The following is an 18912-nucleotide window of genomic DNA, read 5'->3' on the forward strand; positions in this document are numbered from 1 at the left end:
AAGGTGGCGTAATACGACCAGCTGGTTGGTTTCAATCTGTCAAATTTTTTGTTATTGTGATGAATTGTATGAAAACGTAAACAAACATTTTGACATATTGAAGAATTTTCAGCCAAAAAGAAGTTGTTGTTGTGCTACTTACGTGACCTGTTAAATAGATCTTGGCCATACAGGAAATACGATGGATTGGGAAAGGCGTCACAACAGCACCTAAAGGTGACGCACTGTATTATAGCTGTCATGACGTAAAGCATGAGTTTGGTTGCGGATTCGTTGTTAGTCGGAGACTAAAACATCTGGTATCCAGCTTCACCCCAGTGAATGAAAGACTTGCTGCAATTCGAATAAAAGCTAAACTCTTCAATATCAGCTTTATTTGCTCCCACTGAAGAAAAGGACGAACAGACCAAATATATATTTTACGAGCGCTTAGAAGAAACATATGACCGTTGCCCTGCCCATGACATTAAAATCATTCTAGGCGATTTTAATGCCAAAATTGGAAAGGAGAATATCTTTGGGAAATATCGTCGGGAAATTCAGTCTCCACAGTGAAACATCTGACAATGGTATGAGGCTGATGGACTTTGCAGATGCGAAAAACATGGTAGTTAGCAGTACCAGATTTAATCATCTCGATATTCATAAGGGCACCTGTAGTGGAATTCTGTAACTAATTTTTTGAGTTACCGACAAAAATCGGTAACATTAAAACGTAAAATTATTAATGAAAAGTATCAATAAAAGTTGACAGCACTGTTGATATCGTTAAGATTTTGCAAAAGCTTTATTTTGGTTGTTAATTTCTCAAAAATTTTCTTTAATTACCAAAATTATAAGCATTTTAATTTTACCGATATTTGTCGGTAACTCGAAAAATGAGTTACAGAATTCCACTACTGGCTGTCTCCAGATCAAAGAACAAGTAATCAAATTGATCATGTTGTAATAGATGGAAGACATTCATCCAGCGTGTTGGATGTATGATCGTTCCGAGGTGCAAACATTGATTCGGACCACTACCTTGTTGCAGCAAAGGTACGTACCCGTCTAAACTTTGCAAATAAAGCACGAACAGACTCAACGCGGAAGTTGGACATCGATAGGCTGCAAACACAACAGATAGCCCCAGCATATTCCACTCAACTAGCCCAATTGCTTAACGCGAGCACTCCTTGTCCCGATATCATAACAACACAGTGGCAACATATTGCCCACTCCATGCAAACAGCCGCAAAATCCATACTTGGATTCCAGAGACCTCCACAAAGGAATTCATGGTATGACCAGGAGTGTCGTGCTGCCGAGAGAGATATCGGGAGAAAAGGATAGAAGAGAAACGTCTTTTCCGCAAGAAAAAGAGAGAAATGGAAAAGCGGGAGTGTGAAAAAATCGAGATGTACAGGAGCCAGAATGAAGTCCGAAAATTCTACCAAAGATGGCTTTGGTACAGGCACATCCTCCTGTAGAGACCAGCGTGCTCAGGATATGGAAGGAACATTTCTCCAATCTGCTGGTATCCAATAGTAGCGAAGACGATGATACCACAGATCCAATCCCAGAAGATGGTATAGAATGTATACCGCCCGGCCAAGATGAGGTAAAAACAGCAATCAACCGGCTGAAGAATAATAAAGCAGCAGGAGCCGATGGCTTACCAGCCGAGCTGTTTAAAACCGGAGGCGACGCGCTGATAAGGTGTATGCATCAGCTAGTTAGCACCATCTGGCAGGAAGAACGCGTACCCGACGATTGGAACCTGAGCATCCTATGTCCCGTCCACAAGAAAGGAGATAAGACTGTATGCTCAAACTATAGGGGCATAAGTCTTCTCTCTATTGCCTATAAGATAGTGTCAGGGATATTGTGCGAACGACTAAAGCCAATGGTTAACGAAATAATTGGACCATACCAATGTGGCTTTAGACCTGGCAAGTCCACCATTGACCAGATATTTACCCTGCGGCAAATCCTAGAGAAGACCCAAGAGATGCAGATCGACATATTTCACCTTTTTGTCGATTATAAAGCAGCATTCGACAGTCCCCTCCGATCAAAGGTATTCCACGCAATGTCTGAATTTGGTATCCCCGCAAAGCTCATCCGGCTTTGTAAGATGACTTTAACTGTTACTTGCCTATGCTGATGACATAGACATCATGGGACGATCAGTAAAGGAAGTAACTGATACCTTTAGGAAGGTCGAAGCCTACAATTTTGAGGTAGTTAAAGACTTCGTCTACCTCGGCACTGCCATAAACACAACAAACAACATCAGTTGTGAAATAAGAAGAAGAATTGTATTGGCCAACAGATGCTACTATGGTCTAAGTAAGCAATTAAAAAACAAAGCCACATCTCGTCAAACAAAAATAACACTATACAAAACGCTGATACTACCCGTGCTAATGTATGGCTCCGAAGCATGGGTACTTGCGCAAGCAGATAAGGCAGTGCTTGGTGTGTTTGAGAGGAAAATTCTTCGAAAGATCTACGGGCCGGTTTGCGTTGACGGTGAATATCGGCGTCGTATGAACCACGAGCTATATAAGCTATACAAAGACATGAATATAGTTAAACGTATCGAGATGCAACGATTGCGTTGGCTAGGCCATATTATGAGAATGAGCTATGATGAACCCGCTAAAAAGGCGTATGAATACCTGCCACATGGCCGTGCACGCAGAATCGGCAGGCCTAAGCTTCGATGGAGCAAACAAGTGGATGAAGAAATGGAAAGGCGCGGTATTCCAAAAAATCAAGCGAAAAACAGAGAGGAATGGAGATCTTTTCTTAGTTCGGTCTATGGAACAAATGTTCTGTAATGGGCCAACTAACTTGGCGTTTACACCAGACAGTTTGTCTTCAAATACAACTCTGATGTACTAACACATACATATATTTGTCGTTTGTCTCTCAGCTGTCCATCATTTTTTCAAAGACAGTCGGGTTAACAAATTATTGACATTTTTGTGAAAAAGAAGTGATATGATAATTCAAATGTGCGGAAAACAAAATAATATGTACAAAAACAAAATAATTGAACGGAAAACGAAAAGAAATCGATGATTTTCATTCATAATTTTGCAACTGTTTTTGCAGTTGTCTGGACGCCTACGTCACACAGGCAAGTTTTGGGATTTTGACAATCAATACATGTACTCAACTGTCCTGTCATGTGTAAACGCAGGGTACGTAAGTAAGTAAGTTGCAGCAGAAGTTTTTTGTTGGAACAATTCAGCGATGCATCTACCTTTATGATTGCATAATGTCAAAAACAGTATAAAATGTCAACCCTGCTTTTGACAGATTAGGCCATGAAAAGAAAAAATGTAATCAGCTGTTAGCTGTGGCCTACCTTTACTTATTCTACCATGGCTAATACCCTAGACAGACGGCAGAGTTAATTTGCATTAAAAATGTCCTAATTTGAATTAATTTTTCACCCTGACAGACGGTAGTTTCTGCATTTATGAAACAGCTGTTTGTGTCGTTTGTTTGTACCCAGCAGACCATTTCATAAAGCTTTACAAAAGTTCGCCAAAATATGCGATACAAATACACTTTCTACCATTGACCTTTTATTTATTTATTTATTCAATTTAACATGTATAACAAAGCCAACAGGCCAATTAATGAAATACAAAATGCTTAAACCAGTAACTCACTACTCCAACAAAAGGACAAACGTCCAAAATAAATACAATAGTAACGTAATGAAGAGAAAAAACTTAAAATAAAGTACTATTAATTACTAAAATTAAAATTAAACGCGTATATCATAAATGAAAAACACAATGCATCACACAGTGAGGTACTACTCTAACAAAAGGACATATTCGGCATGTCCGAGGTAAGTAAGTTAATAAGAGAAATACTACAATCATTCTGAGATCAAAAAACTCGCTATAAAAAAAGCATTCCTACGTTCATCAATAAAGGCAAACTGATGCATACTATAGAACACAAATACACAAAATATGCATTCAAGCAGGGCTCGTGAAATGGTGAATAAGTCGTTTATAGAATGTGCCACGATGTAGCAAAAATTAATTTAATTTATTCGCGATATTTTTGGGTCTTTTTAATATTATAAAAATATTGCAAAACTTTAAAAAACATTTGAAGAAGATATAATTTTCGATAGAATTGGACATTGGACATTTTTTGTGAAAATAAAAATTTTAAAAAGAGATTTGTTAGAAGGCGTGAAAAACGATTAGCTGCTATTCTACTCACGAAAGACCCCTGCTTATTTTGAAAAAACGCGAAAATTGCTGATTTTTTCCTTTTTTTTTTTCTTAAACATGGAAATTTGACAAATGACAATTGATTTTCAACAGCATTGCCATATTGAAATTGCTAAATTCAGTTTAAATTTCCTTTGATTTTGTGCATTAAGAATGTGGATAATGTACGAATTAATTTGAATTAAGGCAGTTAATGCAAATTAACGCTGCCGTCTGTCTAGGGTATAAGTCATTTATTATAAAAAACGCACATAAACACCATATTATTATAAGCATCCCTGTTTTTTACCCATAAACTACCGAAAAATGCAACTGTTTTATGTTTTTGGTGTATGAGCGAGAAAAGCAAAAATAATCAAACAAAACGAAATTGAAAATAAATGGTTTAAAAAAATTTGCAAAAAATATGTTTTATGTTTTTGAATTAACCCAGATATGCCCATTGCTTGATCGTGATCATTTTAAAAGTATTTTTATATTATTTTAGAAGCAAATGTGAAATAATCACCCTTATTACGGTTGGCGTAGTCGTAGACGTTCAAGTGACGTAGACGTTGTCGTAGGCGTAGACGTTGGCGTAGTCGTAAGATACATTTTTATATGATGAAAAATTATATACAACGACATTTTTTGTCTTTTATAGCATTTTATATCCTTAAAAAATCGAAAGAAATACATTTGTAATTCCCAGAACGCATTTCTTGGTTTAAATACAAGATTTATTTTTTTTGATACGACAAATCGGTATTACGTATGGCGTAACACGACAAATTGGTATTACGTATGGCGTTGAAATACGAGGAAAGAGTCGTGACCGATTTTGTAAACGACAGCATATAAAAATAAAAACAAATTAATTTCAAAAGAATTTTTTGGCAATGATTATTAAAATATATTGGAAAATAACTATAATAAATACAAATATTACTACTTTGATTCATTTGCATAAGATAAATTTCGTGTCTTTATCAGATGACAAAGTTTCTATTGAAAATCTGTTAGAGTCCTCATATAACGATTGATGCAATGTAAATTTCTTAGTTCTTGCTCAAAAGATGATTTCAAACAAATAGTTTTACAATTAAAAAATATATATTTTTTAAATTTTGTATGAGAAAAAAATTGTCGTTGTCGTAAATGTTACGTGGTACCAAAAAATACGTACGCCAACCACCACAAAAACGTCTACGCCAAACACTTATTTTGATTGTAAAAACTATAGGGTTAGTTTTTCTTCTCAATTAAAAGTTTAAAAATGATCTACTAATAATTCTAATTATGTTTGTTACAAAAAGAATTCTTTAAAAATTGAAATTTTTGCTATTTTGTTCAAAAACATACATAATACCAATTAGACGTTACGACACGTCAGCTTGCAATTTTGGATACGACAACGCCAACCGTAATAAGGGTGAATAACAGTATGTTTATATGTTTTTCAATTTTTTTTTTTTTGAAAAAAGTGGTTTTTAAATCCACTTTGGATACAGGTTTTTATCATATAACTGGGAGTTATGGGACACAAAATATTTGACATATAGTCCAAAGACACCTTTTCGGCATCTAGTTAACGTTTTTTCGTAGTAGGCTCCACATCGTGTTTGTTTTCCTTATAAAACTACCCAATAATTAATCGGTCATAGCGCAAATCATTGTTAAAACTAAGCGATCGTGTTTGTTTTCCTTATAAAACTACCCAATAATTAATCGGTCATAGCGCAAATCATTGTTAAAACTAAGCGATCGTGTTTGTTTTCCTTATAAAACTACCCAATAATTAATCGGTCATAGCGCAAATCATTGTTAAAACTAAGCGATAGGTAGCAACTTCGATGAACTAGACATCAAAACTCAAAAATAGTAGCTCAAAATAATGGAATCACATAATATCCCAAGGGCTACAGATGTATACTGAGTATATCAAAAAAATAAACGGTACTTTGATAAACATAACATATCAAATTAGCCATCTGGGTTAAGTCAAATTATTTGATAAACATTTTTTTTCCGAATAAAAATTTTTGTGTACGTGTGTTGTGTGCGTGTGTATGTGTAAACTAAAGACGCAAAAAGCAAATGTAAATAAACTTCATTTACTTGCACGTAAAGGAACAGAGCTTAAATCTCATCTGGATTTCATTTGACGTTTAACGTATGGATTTGACAGTTGAAATCTAGTGGATTTCGTAAATGTAAACCAAGCATAAGGCCTGAATTGTCGATGGTCAGACTAGCACGGTTTCAACATGGCGACGTCAAGTTTATAGGCGAGGGGTATGAAGTAGTGAAACCCATGTACATGGTTTTCAGTGTTTGTTGTGTTGCCTCTTCTTGTTATTCGTTGCAAGATTTGTTCTTCCATTTTTATTTTCTCAAGCAACCTTTAACAACAAAAACATAAAAATATTTAATAAAAACATTTAATTAATGAAATAATAAAAAAATTTAACTAATAATATTATTTTAATTACGAATGTTAATTATTTTTTGTTGTGTTTTAGTTTATTTATGTTTGTTTTGTTTTTATTGTTATGAAAAAACACAACAAACGCCTTCAGAGCATGAATTTGCTATCTCCCTCATATGATAATTGCCTCTCTTTTAAGGTGTGAGCAGAATGAAACACGCCGCTTTTTTCACGCTCAGTTTCATGTAAAGGATTAAAGACCAAGTACTACCTAATTCAAATGCTGTCTAATTCATTTGAATTAGGTAGTACTTGGCCTTTAGTCTTTTACATGAAACTGAGCGTGAAAAAAGCGGCGTATTTCATTGTGTTTCTACCTTGACACAAGGGAAACGAAAAATGACAGTACCTCTGTTCCTTTACGTGCAAGAATCTTCAAGTTTTATCGCTTTTTACTCGAAAGCCGTTCCTTCACTTCAAACACCATACAATTAATAGCTTTGTTCCTTTACTTTTTTAATGGTAAGGGTGGTAAAAATGTTCTCATGAACATTTTTACCGGAAAAGTAAAGGAACGGAAAAATGGTAGATCTGGCAGCAATGTCAAAAAGAAACATAAAAAACAATTTTCGTCTTTTATTTCACAGTTTTTAATTTATTTTTGTCAGCGTTCGACTTTTTCTTCTGTTTTGCGTCCATTTTCTTTTTCATTGTGAAATAATCGTCAAACAAAAGTCGAAAAATCAGTTCTGCCATTTTTTACCTGCAGAAATTTTGCTGGTAGCCTGTGGTAGAAGAGAAAGCCATTTTCGCTCTCTCTCCATTCTCACTCTCTTAAAAATTGCTTCCAGTTTTGCCAATTTTCGGTGTTAGGGAACGCTTTGCAGGTTAAAAATGGTAACCTCAGGTAAGTAAAGGAACACAGCTAATATGGGACCAGTTTACAACTTTTACTACTTTTTGCCGGCTTTTCCATTTTCAATACTAAAGGAACAGACCAAGTGCAAACAACAAAATAGCAATCAGCTATTTCGTAAATGCACACACTGTCGTCTGTCAGGGTAAAATTAAATGCAGATTTTAAAGCAAATTACCTATACCGTCTATCTAGGGTATAAAGACCTCGGCAATACGGTCCGTTGTGAGTCGCGGCACGCCTCTGCATATATGGTTGATTTGTTGTTTTTACCGAGTGACGCGACTCACAACGGAATATATGTGACGAACCCTTTGATGCAAACGGCGTTTATCTTTTTATATCTTTTTCTGAAGAACTTGTCATGTTGCCGAGTCACTTAACATATTTTGTTCTCCTTTGACACTTGCTGTGTGATCTGGAGCTGGGCCATTTCATCCATATGCCAAAATATGACAGCCAATGTTCCGTTATATTGCGCTAAATTTCAACGAGATTTGTTAAATATATAATAAATAATTAAAAAAAACTCAGTTTTTTTGTTCTGGAACAGAGCTTATATTTTTATATCTACATCTACCTGATTTATTTGCTTCAAACAAATTTGACGTAAAATTACGTCAAAATCACGCCATAGCTTCGTTCCCGTACTTTTTAATAGTAAAACTCGTAAAAGAGAGAAATAGAGAATAATTGTTGTCACAAAAAAGTTTTTTCAAAAAGTTCGGGAACGAAAAAATGGAAAATACGTCAAAAAACTGGAACAAATGTCAAAGTCGGCGTATCAGCCAATCAGACGCCGGCAACCATGTTACTTTACTCGCCCAAATTTGTCGTGTAAAAAGTTTTTAAAGAGAGCGTCATTCAGCGCCATTTTTGTTTAAAGAGAAGTGTACATTTTACAACTTTTTTGTGTACGGGAACGCTTTTTCGAGTAAAATGTGTAAAAGTCGTAAAAATTGTAAAAACTTTTTAGTTCTGGAACACAGCTCATAATTGCGTCAAACATATCGATTTTCGATTTCAACCGATAATTCGATTTCACAGATAAATTTATATCGATTTCCGATTTCAACCGATAATTCGATTTCACAGATAAATTTATATCGATTTCTCGCGGGAAAAGTATAAATTACATATTCAATTAATTATTTGGAGTAAAACTTTAGAAAATGGAGGTTCTAGACATCAAACCGGATTTAAACTGTAATAAGGGTGCCGAAAATGTTGGTGACATAAGAAAGCACATAATAACCTCACAGGAACAGATTCAGCGTTTCAAGGAACGTGTATCCAAATATATAGAAGATAATTATGTCGAATTTATGCCCAACAATACAAACATATTCGATTTAGAGGAAGGCAAACTCTTGGAAAAGGAGGCCTACGATCTTCTCAATTCACTGCAATGTTCAATGCCGCAATTTGACACTGAACTAATGGCTACGCTTCGTAAATTTGAATCTGCTGTTTGGGAACTAGATGTTATCAATCGTATATTGGGCGCGGATGAACTTTTTCAAATGTTGGAGGAGACTAGTTCCAATGAATATATGATAATATTGGATATGCTTAACAAATTGAATAATTTAATACATTCGACAGCTAGCAGTGATGTCCAGAAGTTGCTGGTTGCTAGCCCATGCTATGATACTATCAAAGTTAAATATATTCTCCAATTCCATACTGTAAAATCGAACTTGCGTAACAAATTTCAAGAACTTGTACAATTCACGGAGAAACAAGTGGCCTTGGTTTCGTGTTCTACAGTACAGGTTTCCAAAGACATAAACCAATTACAGGATACGGTGTTGGCTTTGTTTCAGGTGAGTCATTTTGTATATCTTAGGCTAGCAAGATTTCTATGTATATATTTCTTGAAATAAATATTTGTTAACAAAAACATTTTTAGGCCAAATACGATGCCACAGAGTTGTGCGACTTTTTGATGGACAAATGCCTTGCGCCCATCATTACCAAATCTGTTAATGTCACATTCTCGGAGGACAGTGAGGAGTATCAAACATTTCAATTGTCTTATTCTAATGTCACCAATAGCGTCAATAGCAAAGATAAAGATGGCGCCTCTAAGCCTGATTACAAGCAAGTCTTTGAGAATATTAAGCTGTTGTTCCATTGCCTGGACAATGTAAATGTGTCAGTGTCCGATGAACAGCACGTATTCACTGTTATAGGTGAACATATCTCTCGAAGATTTCTACGGCTGCTTATTGATGAATGTTTAATGAATTCTATACCGGATACGTTGGATGATTCTCAGCCTTCTATGGTTGAAGATGTTCTGCAATTTGAAAGTTATCTTGCTGATTTATATCTAATCAATCGGGATGTTGATAACCAATTAAGCAAATTCACAGAAAATTTTAATACTCTTCATCATAATCGTCTATTTCGACGTATTATGGATACCGGAAGGGAATTGATGCAAAAGGATTTACAAGATATGACTATTATGGCCGAGAAGAATACGCCAGAAGATGTGGCAAATAATCCATTTTTGTTTCCACGTTGTATGGTATCGAAGAGTGTTTTGGTGAGTTAACTCCGCAACAAATCTGGGGATAGATTTTGGTAATATTCAATATTTATCTTATTAGGAATTTGTAAAGCTCTTAAATCGCATTCTACGTCAAGATAGCGAATCTCCTGCAGAAGAGGGACGATTTTTCAATATCATTTCCATATTAATCAATTCATATGTAACACTGGTTCCTCAATATCACAAAGAACATTTGGAAACATTACCTCAACAATCAATGCTATTCTATAATAACTGTATGTTTCTCCATCATTTCCTGGCCAAGAATTTTTCCATACCGACAGTATCAAATATGATTAAGAACCTGTCGTCAACAGGAACAAAATACTTGCGACAGCAAATTGATCAACAACTCGGAGTGCTTCAAAAAATATTACAACCAAAAGAAAAGGAAATTTGTAATGTAACACCGACTATAGTTCATGAATGTTTGTCACATTTACGTCTGCTGGAAAGTTTGTGGCAACCAGTTTTACCCGCCAAAGAGTATAATAAAACCATGGGAGAACTTATAAGTATTTGTTGTCTAATCTTAAATCAACAAGTTGCAGCAAAGGAGAAAGTTACTCCAGTCGAAACAAAAACAATGTTGGATATATTTGAACTTTTTGAAAATAAGGCTGGTTCCTTATTTAAGGTAATTTGTAAAAGTCCAGTTTAGAGGCCCCCCTCCGTTTGTTGTGAAATATTCATTTCAGTAAGGTTTTGAGGTCTGATTGAATGCTGCGTAATCAGACACAGAAACGGCTGTTAAATATTCCACAGTATTTTCGAGTGGAGCTCCTAAACAAGACTTATTTCCCAATATTGAAGAGCAGAAATCACTTATATATAATCTTTCTTTGAATTGTAGGTGGGTCAAGAACTCAAAAATGTTGCCAGTTGGCAACGTATGTTACTTTTGAAAGAAATTCTCAAAGCCTCCCTAACAGAAATCACGGAAATGTGGTCTATGGGTAAGTTTGCGGAATACTTTAAAGCCGACGAAATCATTGGCTTGATCCGAAGCCTACATCCAGATTCGGAAAGACGTGCCCTGGCATTAAAACGAATATACTAATAAAAATCTTATTGAATTGTGTACATAATATTTATTTACATTTAACTTGTAAAACTAAGCTGTGCTTTCTGCTATTGCCTGCAACAATAAAGGCTTCAATTGATTTTGTATTAACGAATGATCTTTACCGTGGGTAACTTCTAAGATTTTACGAGCTTCTTGGAAATTTTCAATACATTCTTTGAGATAGGATTCATGATGTTGGATTTTGGCTAATTTAAGATAGAGGAGGCCTAATAGAGGATTCCAGTCACCATAGTATTTGCTGTAAAAGGGAAAATGTGATTCGTGGTTCGCATTAGTTGAAGAAAAGTTAACAAGAAAGTTTTATTTTATTACCGGAAACCTGGCAGTAATTTTTTGCCATAGTTTAATGCTTCCGACCATTTGCCAACATCAATGGCAGCCTCAAATGCAGCATCTAGGGTTTTTATATACCAAACATTGAACGGATGCATAAATTCCTCCTGTTTGTTCAGCAATACCTTGCACACATCCAGATCTGTAAAATAGTAATACATATTGGAAAAAATTTTGGAAATGAAAAAGATTCGACACTCATCAGGGAGAAATTGATAAATTGTGAAAGCTGTGTCTCTTATACCGGATATAATGCAATATGGACTTCTATAGCAGGTCCCTGTTCTATGGAAATATATTAAAAACATACTATAAGGATGAGGTTCTACAGGGACGATTTTATTCTGTGGAAGTTTTCTAATGAGGCTTTCTTCTAAAGATGTCCTCTAGGAAACTCCTACATTCTCGAAGCCTTTTAGGGTCTATAGAAGTACATTAGGGAGGTCTTTTCTGAAAAAGTTTACTAGAGAGTTCTTCTTTTCTGGGAAATCCTCTAAGTCTCATTTTATGAAGAACTACTTTACGGAAAGCTTTCTATTCTATCCAATTCGTCGAGGTGGTTCGTTTTGGTCTATAAAAGCCTACGAAGGAGGTATTTTATTCCATAGCATTTCTCGTGGGGTTGTTGTCTAGTCTATAGAAGTCTTTGAGGGAGGAATTTTATTCTATAGAAGTCCTGGAGGAAGTTTTTCTATACTAGAAGTCCTCAGAAAGTTTTCTATTTTATTCGGTGTGGTTGTATAGGCTATAGATGCGTACTAAGGAGGCTTTTTATTTCATAACAATTATCGGGGGTGGTCGTCTAGTTTATAAAAGACCTGTAGGGGGTTTTCTTTTCTATAGAAGACTTCGAGGGTTTTTCTATTTGACATAAGATCTCGAAGAAGTTTTTGCATTCTACACACTAATTCTATTCTATAGAAGGAAGTCGTCTATGCTAGGAAAGTCCTCTATCGAGATTGTACTTTATAAAAACCTAACAGGGATTATGTTATCTCAACAACAACATGTTCCCTCTGTGTTCCCATGTTGCGCATAAGTTCTCTCTATATAATCCTTTCGGGGAGATCATCTATTCTAGAAAAGTTTCCCAGGAAGTTCTCCTATTCTCTATAAGCTTTCTACTCTATAGACGTCCACCAGTGAAATGGTTTTCTATTCTGTAAAAGTCTTCCAAATAGGTTTTTAATAGAAGGTCAGCTATTTACATAGAAGTCTTCTATGGGATTTTTCTATGGTTTTAAAGTCTTCTGGGTAGAACGTCTGTTCTTAGGAAGGGTTTATATTCCAGTTAAGTTCGTTAAAAGGTCTACCTACCATTATCCTTAGGGGACTTATATATAACATCCCATTGCATATGCCATCACAGATTATGAAAAACCAACTTACATGCAATCTCCTTCATATTACTCAGCTGAAGTTTGGTTAACTCCATAACATCATTAAAACCATTTCTGTGTCTAGGACTGATACCAGTACCACAAGCTGGACAGTTGTTTAGCTTAACATCGACAGGCGCTTTACATTTTCGATTAGGACAGCAAGAACATTCCATTTCCAAAGATTCTTGAGGATCAATACATTTGCTGCAGATACACAGGAAATAATAATTATCCTTTAGGTCTTTACGCCTCTGTTCAGGGGTATTCAATAGATCAATGTAGCTAATAAAAATCTAAAAAAACATACATTTTGTTCCCAAGTGGCCAATAAATCTTTTCAACATCTAAACATACCTTTGACCAATCCAAACATTCAATGTCTTCTATGGCCTGTATATGTAGTGTTGTACCCTCAAAAGTGGCCACTGCATTTGGTTTACAGCTGTGATCGGTGACGGAAACACCCAAAAATATGGCCGTTGCAATTGAATTCATTTCGGCATCGAGTATATTGAATCCATTTGTGATTAACTACAAGTGGTGGTGGACAAATTACATGTGGCCATTAAAAATAGCGTTACTACAATTTGTTTACATTTAAAAACGACAACATCTTAGCGCCGCTTAGCTATGCAAAAGTCAGCTGCAGGGGGCTCGACATTTAACATTACAACAAGATTTTTGTTGTTCATTGATTATAAATTTAGAAAGCAAAAGTGTGTTGTGGATGCTTCTTTCTTGGCACAGTGCCATGGAAGCAAACAAGAAAAAATATAAAAAACATAAACAATATAAACGTAAAACGAAACGCAAAGCTAACAAGAAACAAGCAAAATCTACAAAAACAAAAATATGATTGGAAACACGCATACCGTGTGCAAGATTATTCTAGATTCAAATTAATGTGTCATTCATATCAATTTTTGGTTTATTTTTACAACATACCCGGCCATATATTGTTGATAATTCAGCTTCATTGGGAACGATGGCACTGTCTTGCATCATTTCGTTGAGTATGGCATGTAGACATTGCAAATGTTCTATGCGGCGGGGATCATGTTTGATTTCTTGATAATCTACAAAAAAATAACAATTAATTATCTCTACTCCACATTACACATTAGTTAAAGTGCTTTTCTTACGTGACATTAAATCCCTGAATTTACGAAAACATGTCTCTGTGTAATAACCCTTTTCCATATCACCACCATTATTCAATTTTATTATTATACGACAGAGAATGCGGGCGGCATCTGGTACAGTTCTTGGGTAAATGCGTTTTAGGAATGGACATTCGATTTTGTGCAATGGCCATGCCTCCATCTGACATGCCCGATTGCAATAGTACACGTAATTGCAACTTGAACATTTCATGACCTTGGTGCTGTTACAAAACAAAATCTATTTACATTCAAATTATTAAGAACAAATTAATGGCACTCACCTGCTCAAGCAATTGTCACATCTCTCCTTGCGAAATTGTGATTTTAAAACATACGTAAAGGGCTTCTCCGTTAGTATACGATCACCTCGTTTAATGGCTTTATTTGGTTTCATTTTTACGACATCCTTTTTATAGTCCTTTGCCGCCGGATAACTGCTTATATTTAAAGATTCCAGAGATTTGATTAAATATGGTGTGAAAATTCTTCTATTCGAAGGCATTGTAGAACAATGTGCAATAGTATTTAATGATATTATTTAATTGGCAATGATAACCACAAAACAAAATTCTTCTGTTTATCTTATTTCCTTAGATGTGTTTTCCTGGCAATAGTTAAAAAGAAACTGAATGCTGTCTATCATATCATAACATTACCTGCTGTATATCTGGCGCATGATACAATGAATAGGTAGCAGCAACGGCGAAAATTACAACAACGTAACTTTTCTGGTAACATAATACGTCAAATTTTGTAAACAAGGCGAATAAAATTGGATTCGCCCTGACACTTTAATTTTACGGCAAATTTGATTAATTAATCAAAACAAAGAAATGTTTATAAGTTTGAAAATTGTTGACGCATTTTATTAAATTGATTTCGTGTGATTTTTAGTCCTATATCGTGGAAATATAAAAAACTACAACCATATACCACTGAGGCGGTCCATGTGTCTGCGGGAAACACAATCAAAATGATTGTGTGTGTTTAAATGCAGAATGCGTATGGTTTTTGGGATCCAGCTTTATCAAATGTTTGTACAATGACTAGATGAAATTTTGCTGCAAATTTATCAGATATTAGTTGAATTATCTATGTTGTCGTTTTGTGTTCCTTAAGGTATATTGATGAATCTGTCCAGGAAGTAATTTCGTTTTAGATGATGATGATTTCTTTACAGCAGCGATTGTTGAAGCTTGATAAAAGGACCGATCCGATGCTGCCGATGCTGATGTTTTCTTTCATACATATAAAAACCAAAAATGATGTTCCCAGTGGTCAATGTTGTTTAAGAAAGTATACGTTGGATATTAAATATATTTTGATATCAGGCGAAAGTCACACTGATACATTTCCCTTTCGAGTCTTTTAGGTTTAAGGACACGCAACTGCTTTGATGGCAGCCTCTCCACTCGGTGACTTGCCATCACAGCAGGTGAGCGTTGAAATATCTATAAATAGGTATATGGGAAAATGACAGATTTCATGACCCATTTAATTACAAGAATATTTGTATCCCAGCAAAATGTAACCAAAGAAGTAGTTGAATCATGAGTGCAAGTGATTTCGGACCACATCTTTTTACGTGAAAGAAGTCATGATTTTTACAAGGGCGTGGTGCAGTGAGGATACTGTCTAATTTGCTTCTTAAGCACATATTTTGCATTAGTTCTTTGCAGTGAATAAATATACATTCCATGCAATTTATTTTTAATTGATTTTTCAATTCATTTAAAAATTGATTCGCAAGCAAGCATTTGAGGATATGGGAGATGGTAACATCTATTAAGCGAGGATTTTTCACTGATTTGAGACCTCAGGGCCATTTGAAAAGTTATTTAAAGGAGTTGTGGTAACTTTTAATTAATGTTTATGGCCTGTTTCTCTAGGACGATTCGAATTAAAATTCGTTCAAATTACTACCAAACTCATGTTTTTGTAGATCATTTTTGTTTGATAATAGTTCGATCGAAATATAATATAATGAATATAAAACAATGGAATATCTCAAATAAATCATTATGAAAAGCGACTTAGTACAAAATCAAATATTTTTATACCCTCAGCCTTTAGGCTAAAGAGGGTATTTACACTTTGTTACGACCAAAAATGTGCCTCATCGAAATAATGGTTTAAGGCCCCAAGTCTGTTTGTACGATATCCGTTTCAGACAATTTTGAGTAGATCTAGCAATGTCCGTCTGTCTGTCTGGCTGGCTGGTGCGCACGATAACTCTCGAACGGATCAATCGATTCGGTTCAAATTTTGGTTATCGAAATATTTTGTCCAGATTCGATTTAAGTTCGAAGATGGGCCAATATAGGTCCACTCCTTCAGGTACCTCCCCCACAAATGTTCAAAAATCGTCGCAAAACTTGTGCGCGCGATAACTCTTGTAGGGAATAACCGATTTGGTCCATACTTTACACATTCTCATAATATCTACCAGATACAGATCAGGTTCGAATATGGACTATATTTGTCCACTCGTTCCCGTACCTCCCACACAAAATTTTGGATATGTTCACTGTAAGACCTGCTATTGAATCACTTTGATTTTTGTTGAAGCAACTTACATTCACTGCCACAATTACGATGGTAAAATTTGTTTCAGGGGCAAGTCCATACTTCTTGAGAAAACAGCCCGAAGGGTGTAAAAACCCCCTATGGCACACCCATTGGAAAATGTTTGGATACAAACATTTTGCTGAGTAATTAAAATACCATAAAATAAATTGTTTCTTGTGTTTTTAAGAATTTTATTTGCAAAAAGTTATTATAAATGTAAACATTGCTAAAATGTGAACATATTATGAAATGGATTCAAATCGGACATTGTCAAAATGTGAAGAACGGAATGCATTTTTCATGACTCCTCGTGGACTGCTTCTAAAAAAACTATTCAATCACTACTTCACATAGAACAACTTCAAATAAATTTTGCTGGGATGTATTAGCCAGAAGTGTTTAGCTTACATTGCAAGAACAATCATACTATTAAAAACCACTGTTTGGAAACTAAAATGTTAATTTTTATATTATAAATTTAACTTATGCGTATTAAGGGGAAATATCAAAAATACCACCCAATGGACAGGAAGTATGTACATACTCTAGAAAAATATATATATTTGTAACACGGGCCACGAGATCAACATACTACGAATTATTTTGAATTTTTGTTTAGGAGGAATGGACTGATATGGTCCATCTTCGACTGAAACTAAGTTCAGCTTGAAGAGAATATTACAAGATCCAAAGTTTAAACAAAACCGGTGCATCCATTACACAATTACAGTTCGCTACAGCCGGGCAGACGGATGGAAACATATTTTCATCGTATGAAAGTACATATATCCCCGTTAGCCTAACGACAAAATAAATATGGCAATAAAAAATAGCGAATGCTTTGCCAGGTTTTCATCTAATGTTTGTAAATAATTAAGGCATCATATCGTCACCATAAATGTCCGAAGACGTTTCCCACAAGAAAATCGAAATCGGTTTTGATAGATAATACTTCAACTACTCGCCCTCATAAGATTGATATTCTATAACACCATTATTAATTTTAAAACGTTTTTTGCTTCTCCTGTAAAACTTTGTTTTTGTTGGTTACGTCTTCGGGTATTTATGGTGACGATATGTTTTTGTACCAATGTGTAATTATGTCGAAACATTTTTATTTTCGCTGAGTTTAGGGTTGAATAAATTAAAACTATTAATTTTTATATTTTAATAATAAAAATAATAATAATAATAATGTTTCACATCTGCAAGAGTCTACTAATGTTTCTAGTTTTTCCGATAACATAATCGTGGTTAAAAATAGTAGCTTCTTGTAGGTTCTGGAAATGCATAATAAGCACATTTAACTATTAACATTACAAATAAGGTGAAAATTAATAAGTAAAAACATACAGTAAATAATTACTAAAAATACAGGATAATTAATTAAAATTAGAGGTATTAAAGAGGATGAAGTATATGGGATAGACGTTTTAAGACCAAATATGTTCAAATCGGAGAGGGAATCGGCAGTTAAGTGCAGACCTAAAATAGGGAAATAAAATTGTTAATCTAATAATATTATGAAGAAATAGCGAAAATTACCTTTAAACGTTGCTTATAATTTTATTTTTACTAATTTTTTGTTGGCCATTATACGTTCTTTCGCTTTTTTGACTTTTAAGCGATTGTTTAATTGTCGGACCCTGAAGAAGATACGGCATTTAAAAAAATGTTGTTTTACCTTTTCCGGCACATCAACATGTGCACTTCTTTGTATCAGTAGATGCCTTAATTTGTGGACATGGGAAATATTTATTCCATTTACTTGATTAAAAATCAACTCCAAATTCTTTATCTTCGAAAGAAATTGTTCAGAGGGTTTTATTAGGGAACCCTTAGAAAGCTGATCGACCCATGAATACGAATTTGACGGACATTCGGAATCTTGAAGATGAAGATTACGTATCATATAGCCAGATACGTTCTCCAAAGCGTCTTCTTTAAGAAATGCCGTATTTGATTCTTCCATGACAGTGGTACTGGAATTTTGGGTAAATGACGAAGCTTCATCATCTTCTTGGACCTCTGGAAGGCTATGGAGAAAAACTGAAGGGGAGGCAATTTCAGGGTTGAGCCATTCTGTTGATGCTGCTTCAACGTTTCCATGATCCGATAGATGTTCTGTGTTCCTTGCTAATAAAAAATGTAATGCAAAAGTTAAATAAAAAGAAATTTGAAAATTATATACCCAGTATGTATTTTCTCATCCTATACATAAAATTTTGAGGTGAAGGATGATCATG

At 34.9% G+C, this 18912-nt stretch overlaps 2 protein-coding genes and 1 long non-coding RNA gene across 5 annotated transcripts; 2 read left to right on the forward strand and 1 right to left on the reverse strand.

Annotated features, from left to right (window-relative positions):
* The first annotated feature begins 7062 nt into the window (after nucleotides 1–7062).
* Nucleotides 7063–11307, forward strand: LOC141396370 (centromere/kinetochore protein zw10-like). The gene is made up of 4 exons (XM_073971774.1): nucleotides 7063–9399; nucleotides 9486–10127; nucleotides 10192–10770; nucleotides 10987–11307. The coding sequence occupies exons 1-4, from the start codon at nucleotides 8746–8748 to the stop codon at nucleotides 11191–11193; spliced, it is 2082 nt and encodes a 693-aa protein (XP_073827875.1). The 5' UTR covers nucleotides 7063–8745; the 3' UTR covers nucleotides 11194–11307.
* Nucleotides 11205–14896, reverse strand: Smyd3 (SET and MYND domain containing, class 3). Of its 3 annotated transcripts, XM_073971778.1 has the most exons (8): nucleotides 14755–14896; nucleotides 14380–14532; nucleotides 14078–14319; nucleotides 13881–14011; nucleotides 13290–13466; nucleotides 12943–13228; nucleotides 11533–11695; nucleotides 11205–11458 (listed from the first exon to the last, which is right to left on the reverse strand). In XM_073971778.1, the coding sequence occupies exons 1-8, from the start codon at nucleotides 14772–14774 to the stop codon at nucleotides 11248–11250; spliced, it is 1383 nt and encodes a 460-aa protein (XP_073827879.1). In that variant the 5' UTR covers nucleotides 14775–14896; the 3' UTR covers nucleotides 11205–11247. The 3 variants fall into 3 exon arrangements, with proteins under 3 accessions (XP_073827879.1, XP_073827877.1, XP_073827876.1); XM_073971776.1 differs by lacking the exon at nucleotides 14755–14896 and having other exon boundaries at nucleotides 12943–13139; nucleotides 13243–13466; nucleotides 14380–14725; XM_073971775.1 differs by lacking the exon at nucleotides 14755–14896 and having other exon boundaries at nucleotides 14380–14606.
* Nucleotides 14728–17122, forward strand: LOC141396375 (uncharacterized). Its single transcript, XR_012411147.1, has 3 exons — nucleotides 14728–14829; nucleotides 14993–15217; nucleotides 15279–17122. It is a non-coding gene; the product is annotated as an uncharacterized lncRNA (long non-coding RNA).
* Nucleotides 17123–18912: the final 1790 nt, after the last annotated feature.

This window comes from Musca autumnalis, unplaced genomic scaffold, assembly GCF_047663935.1.
Source record: "Musca autumnalis isolate F117 unplaced genomic scaffold, ASM4766393v1 scaffold_3, whole genome shotgun sequence".
NCBI lineage: Eukaryota > Metazoa > Arthropoda > Insecta > Diptera > Muscidae > Musca > Musca autumnalis.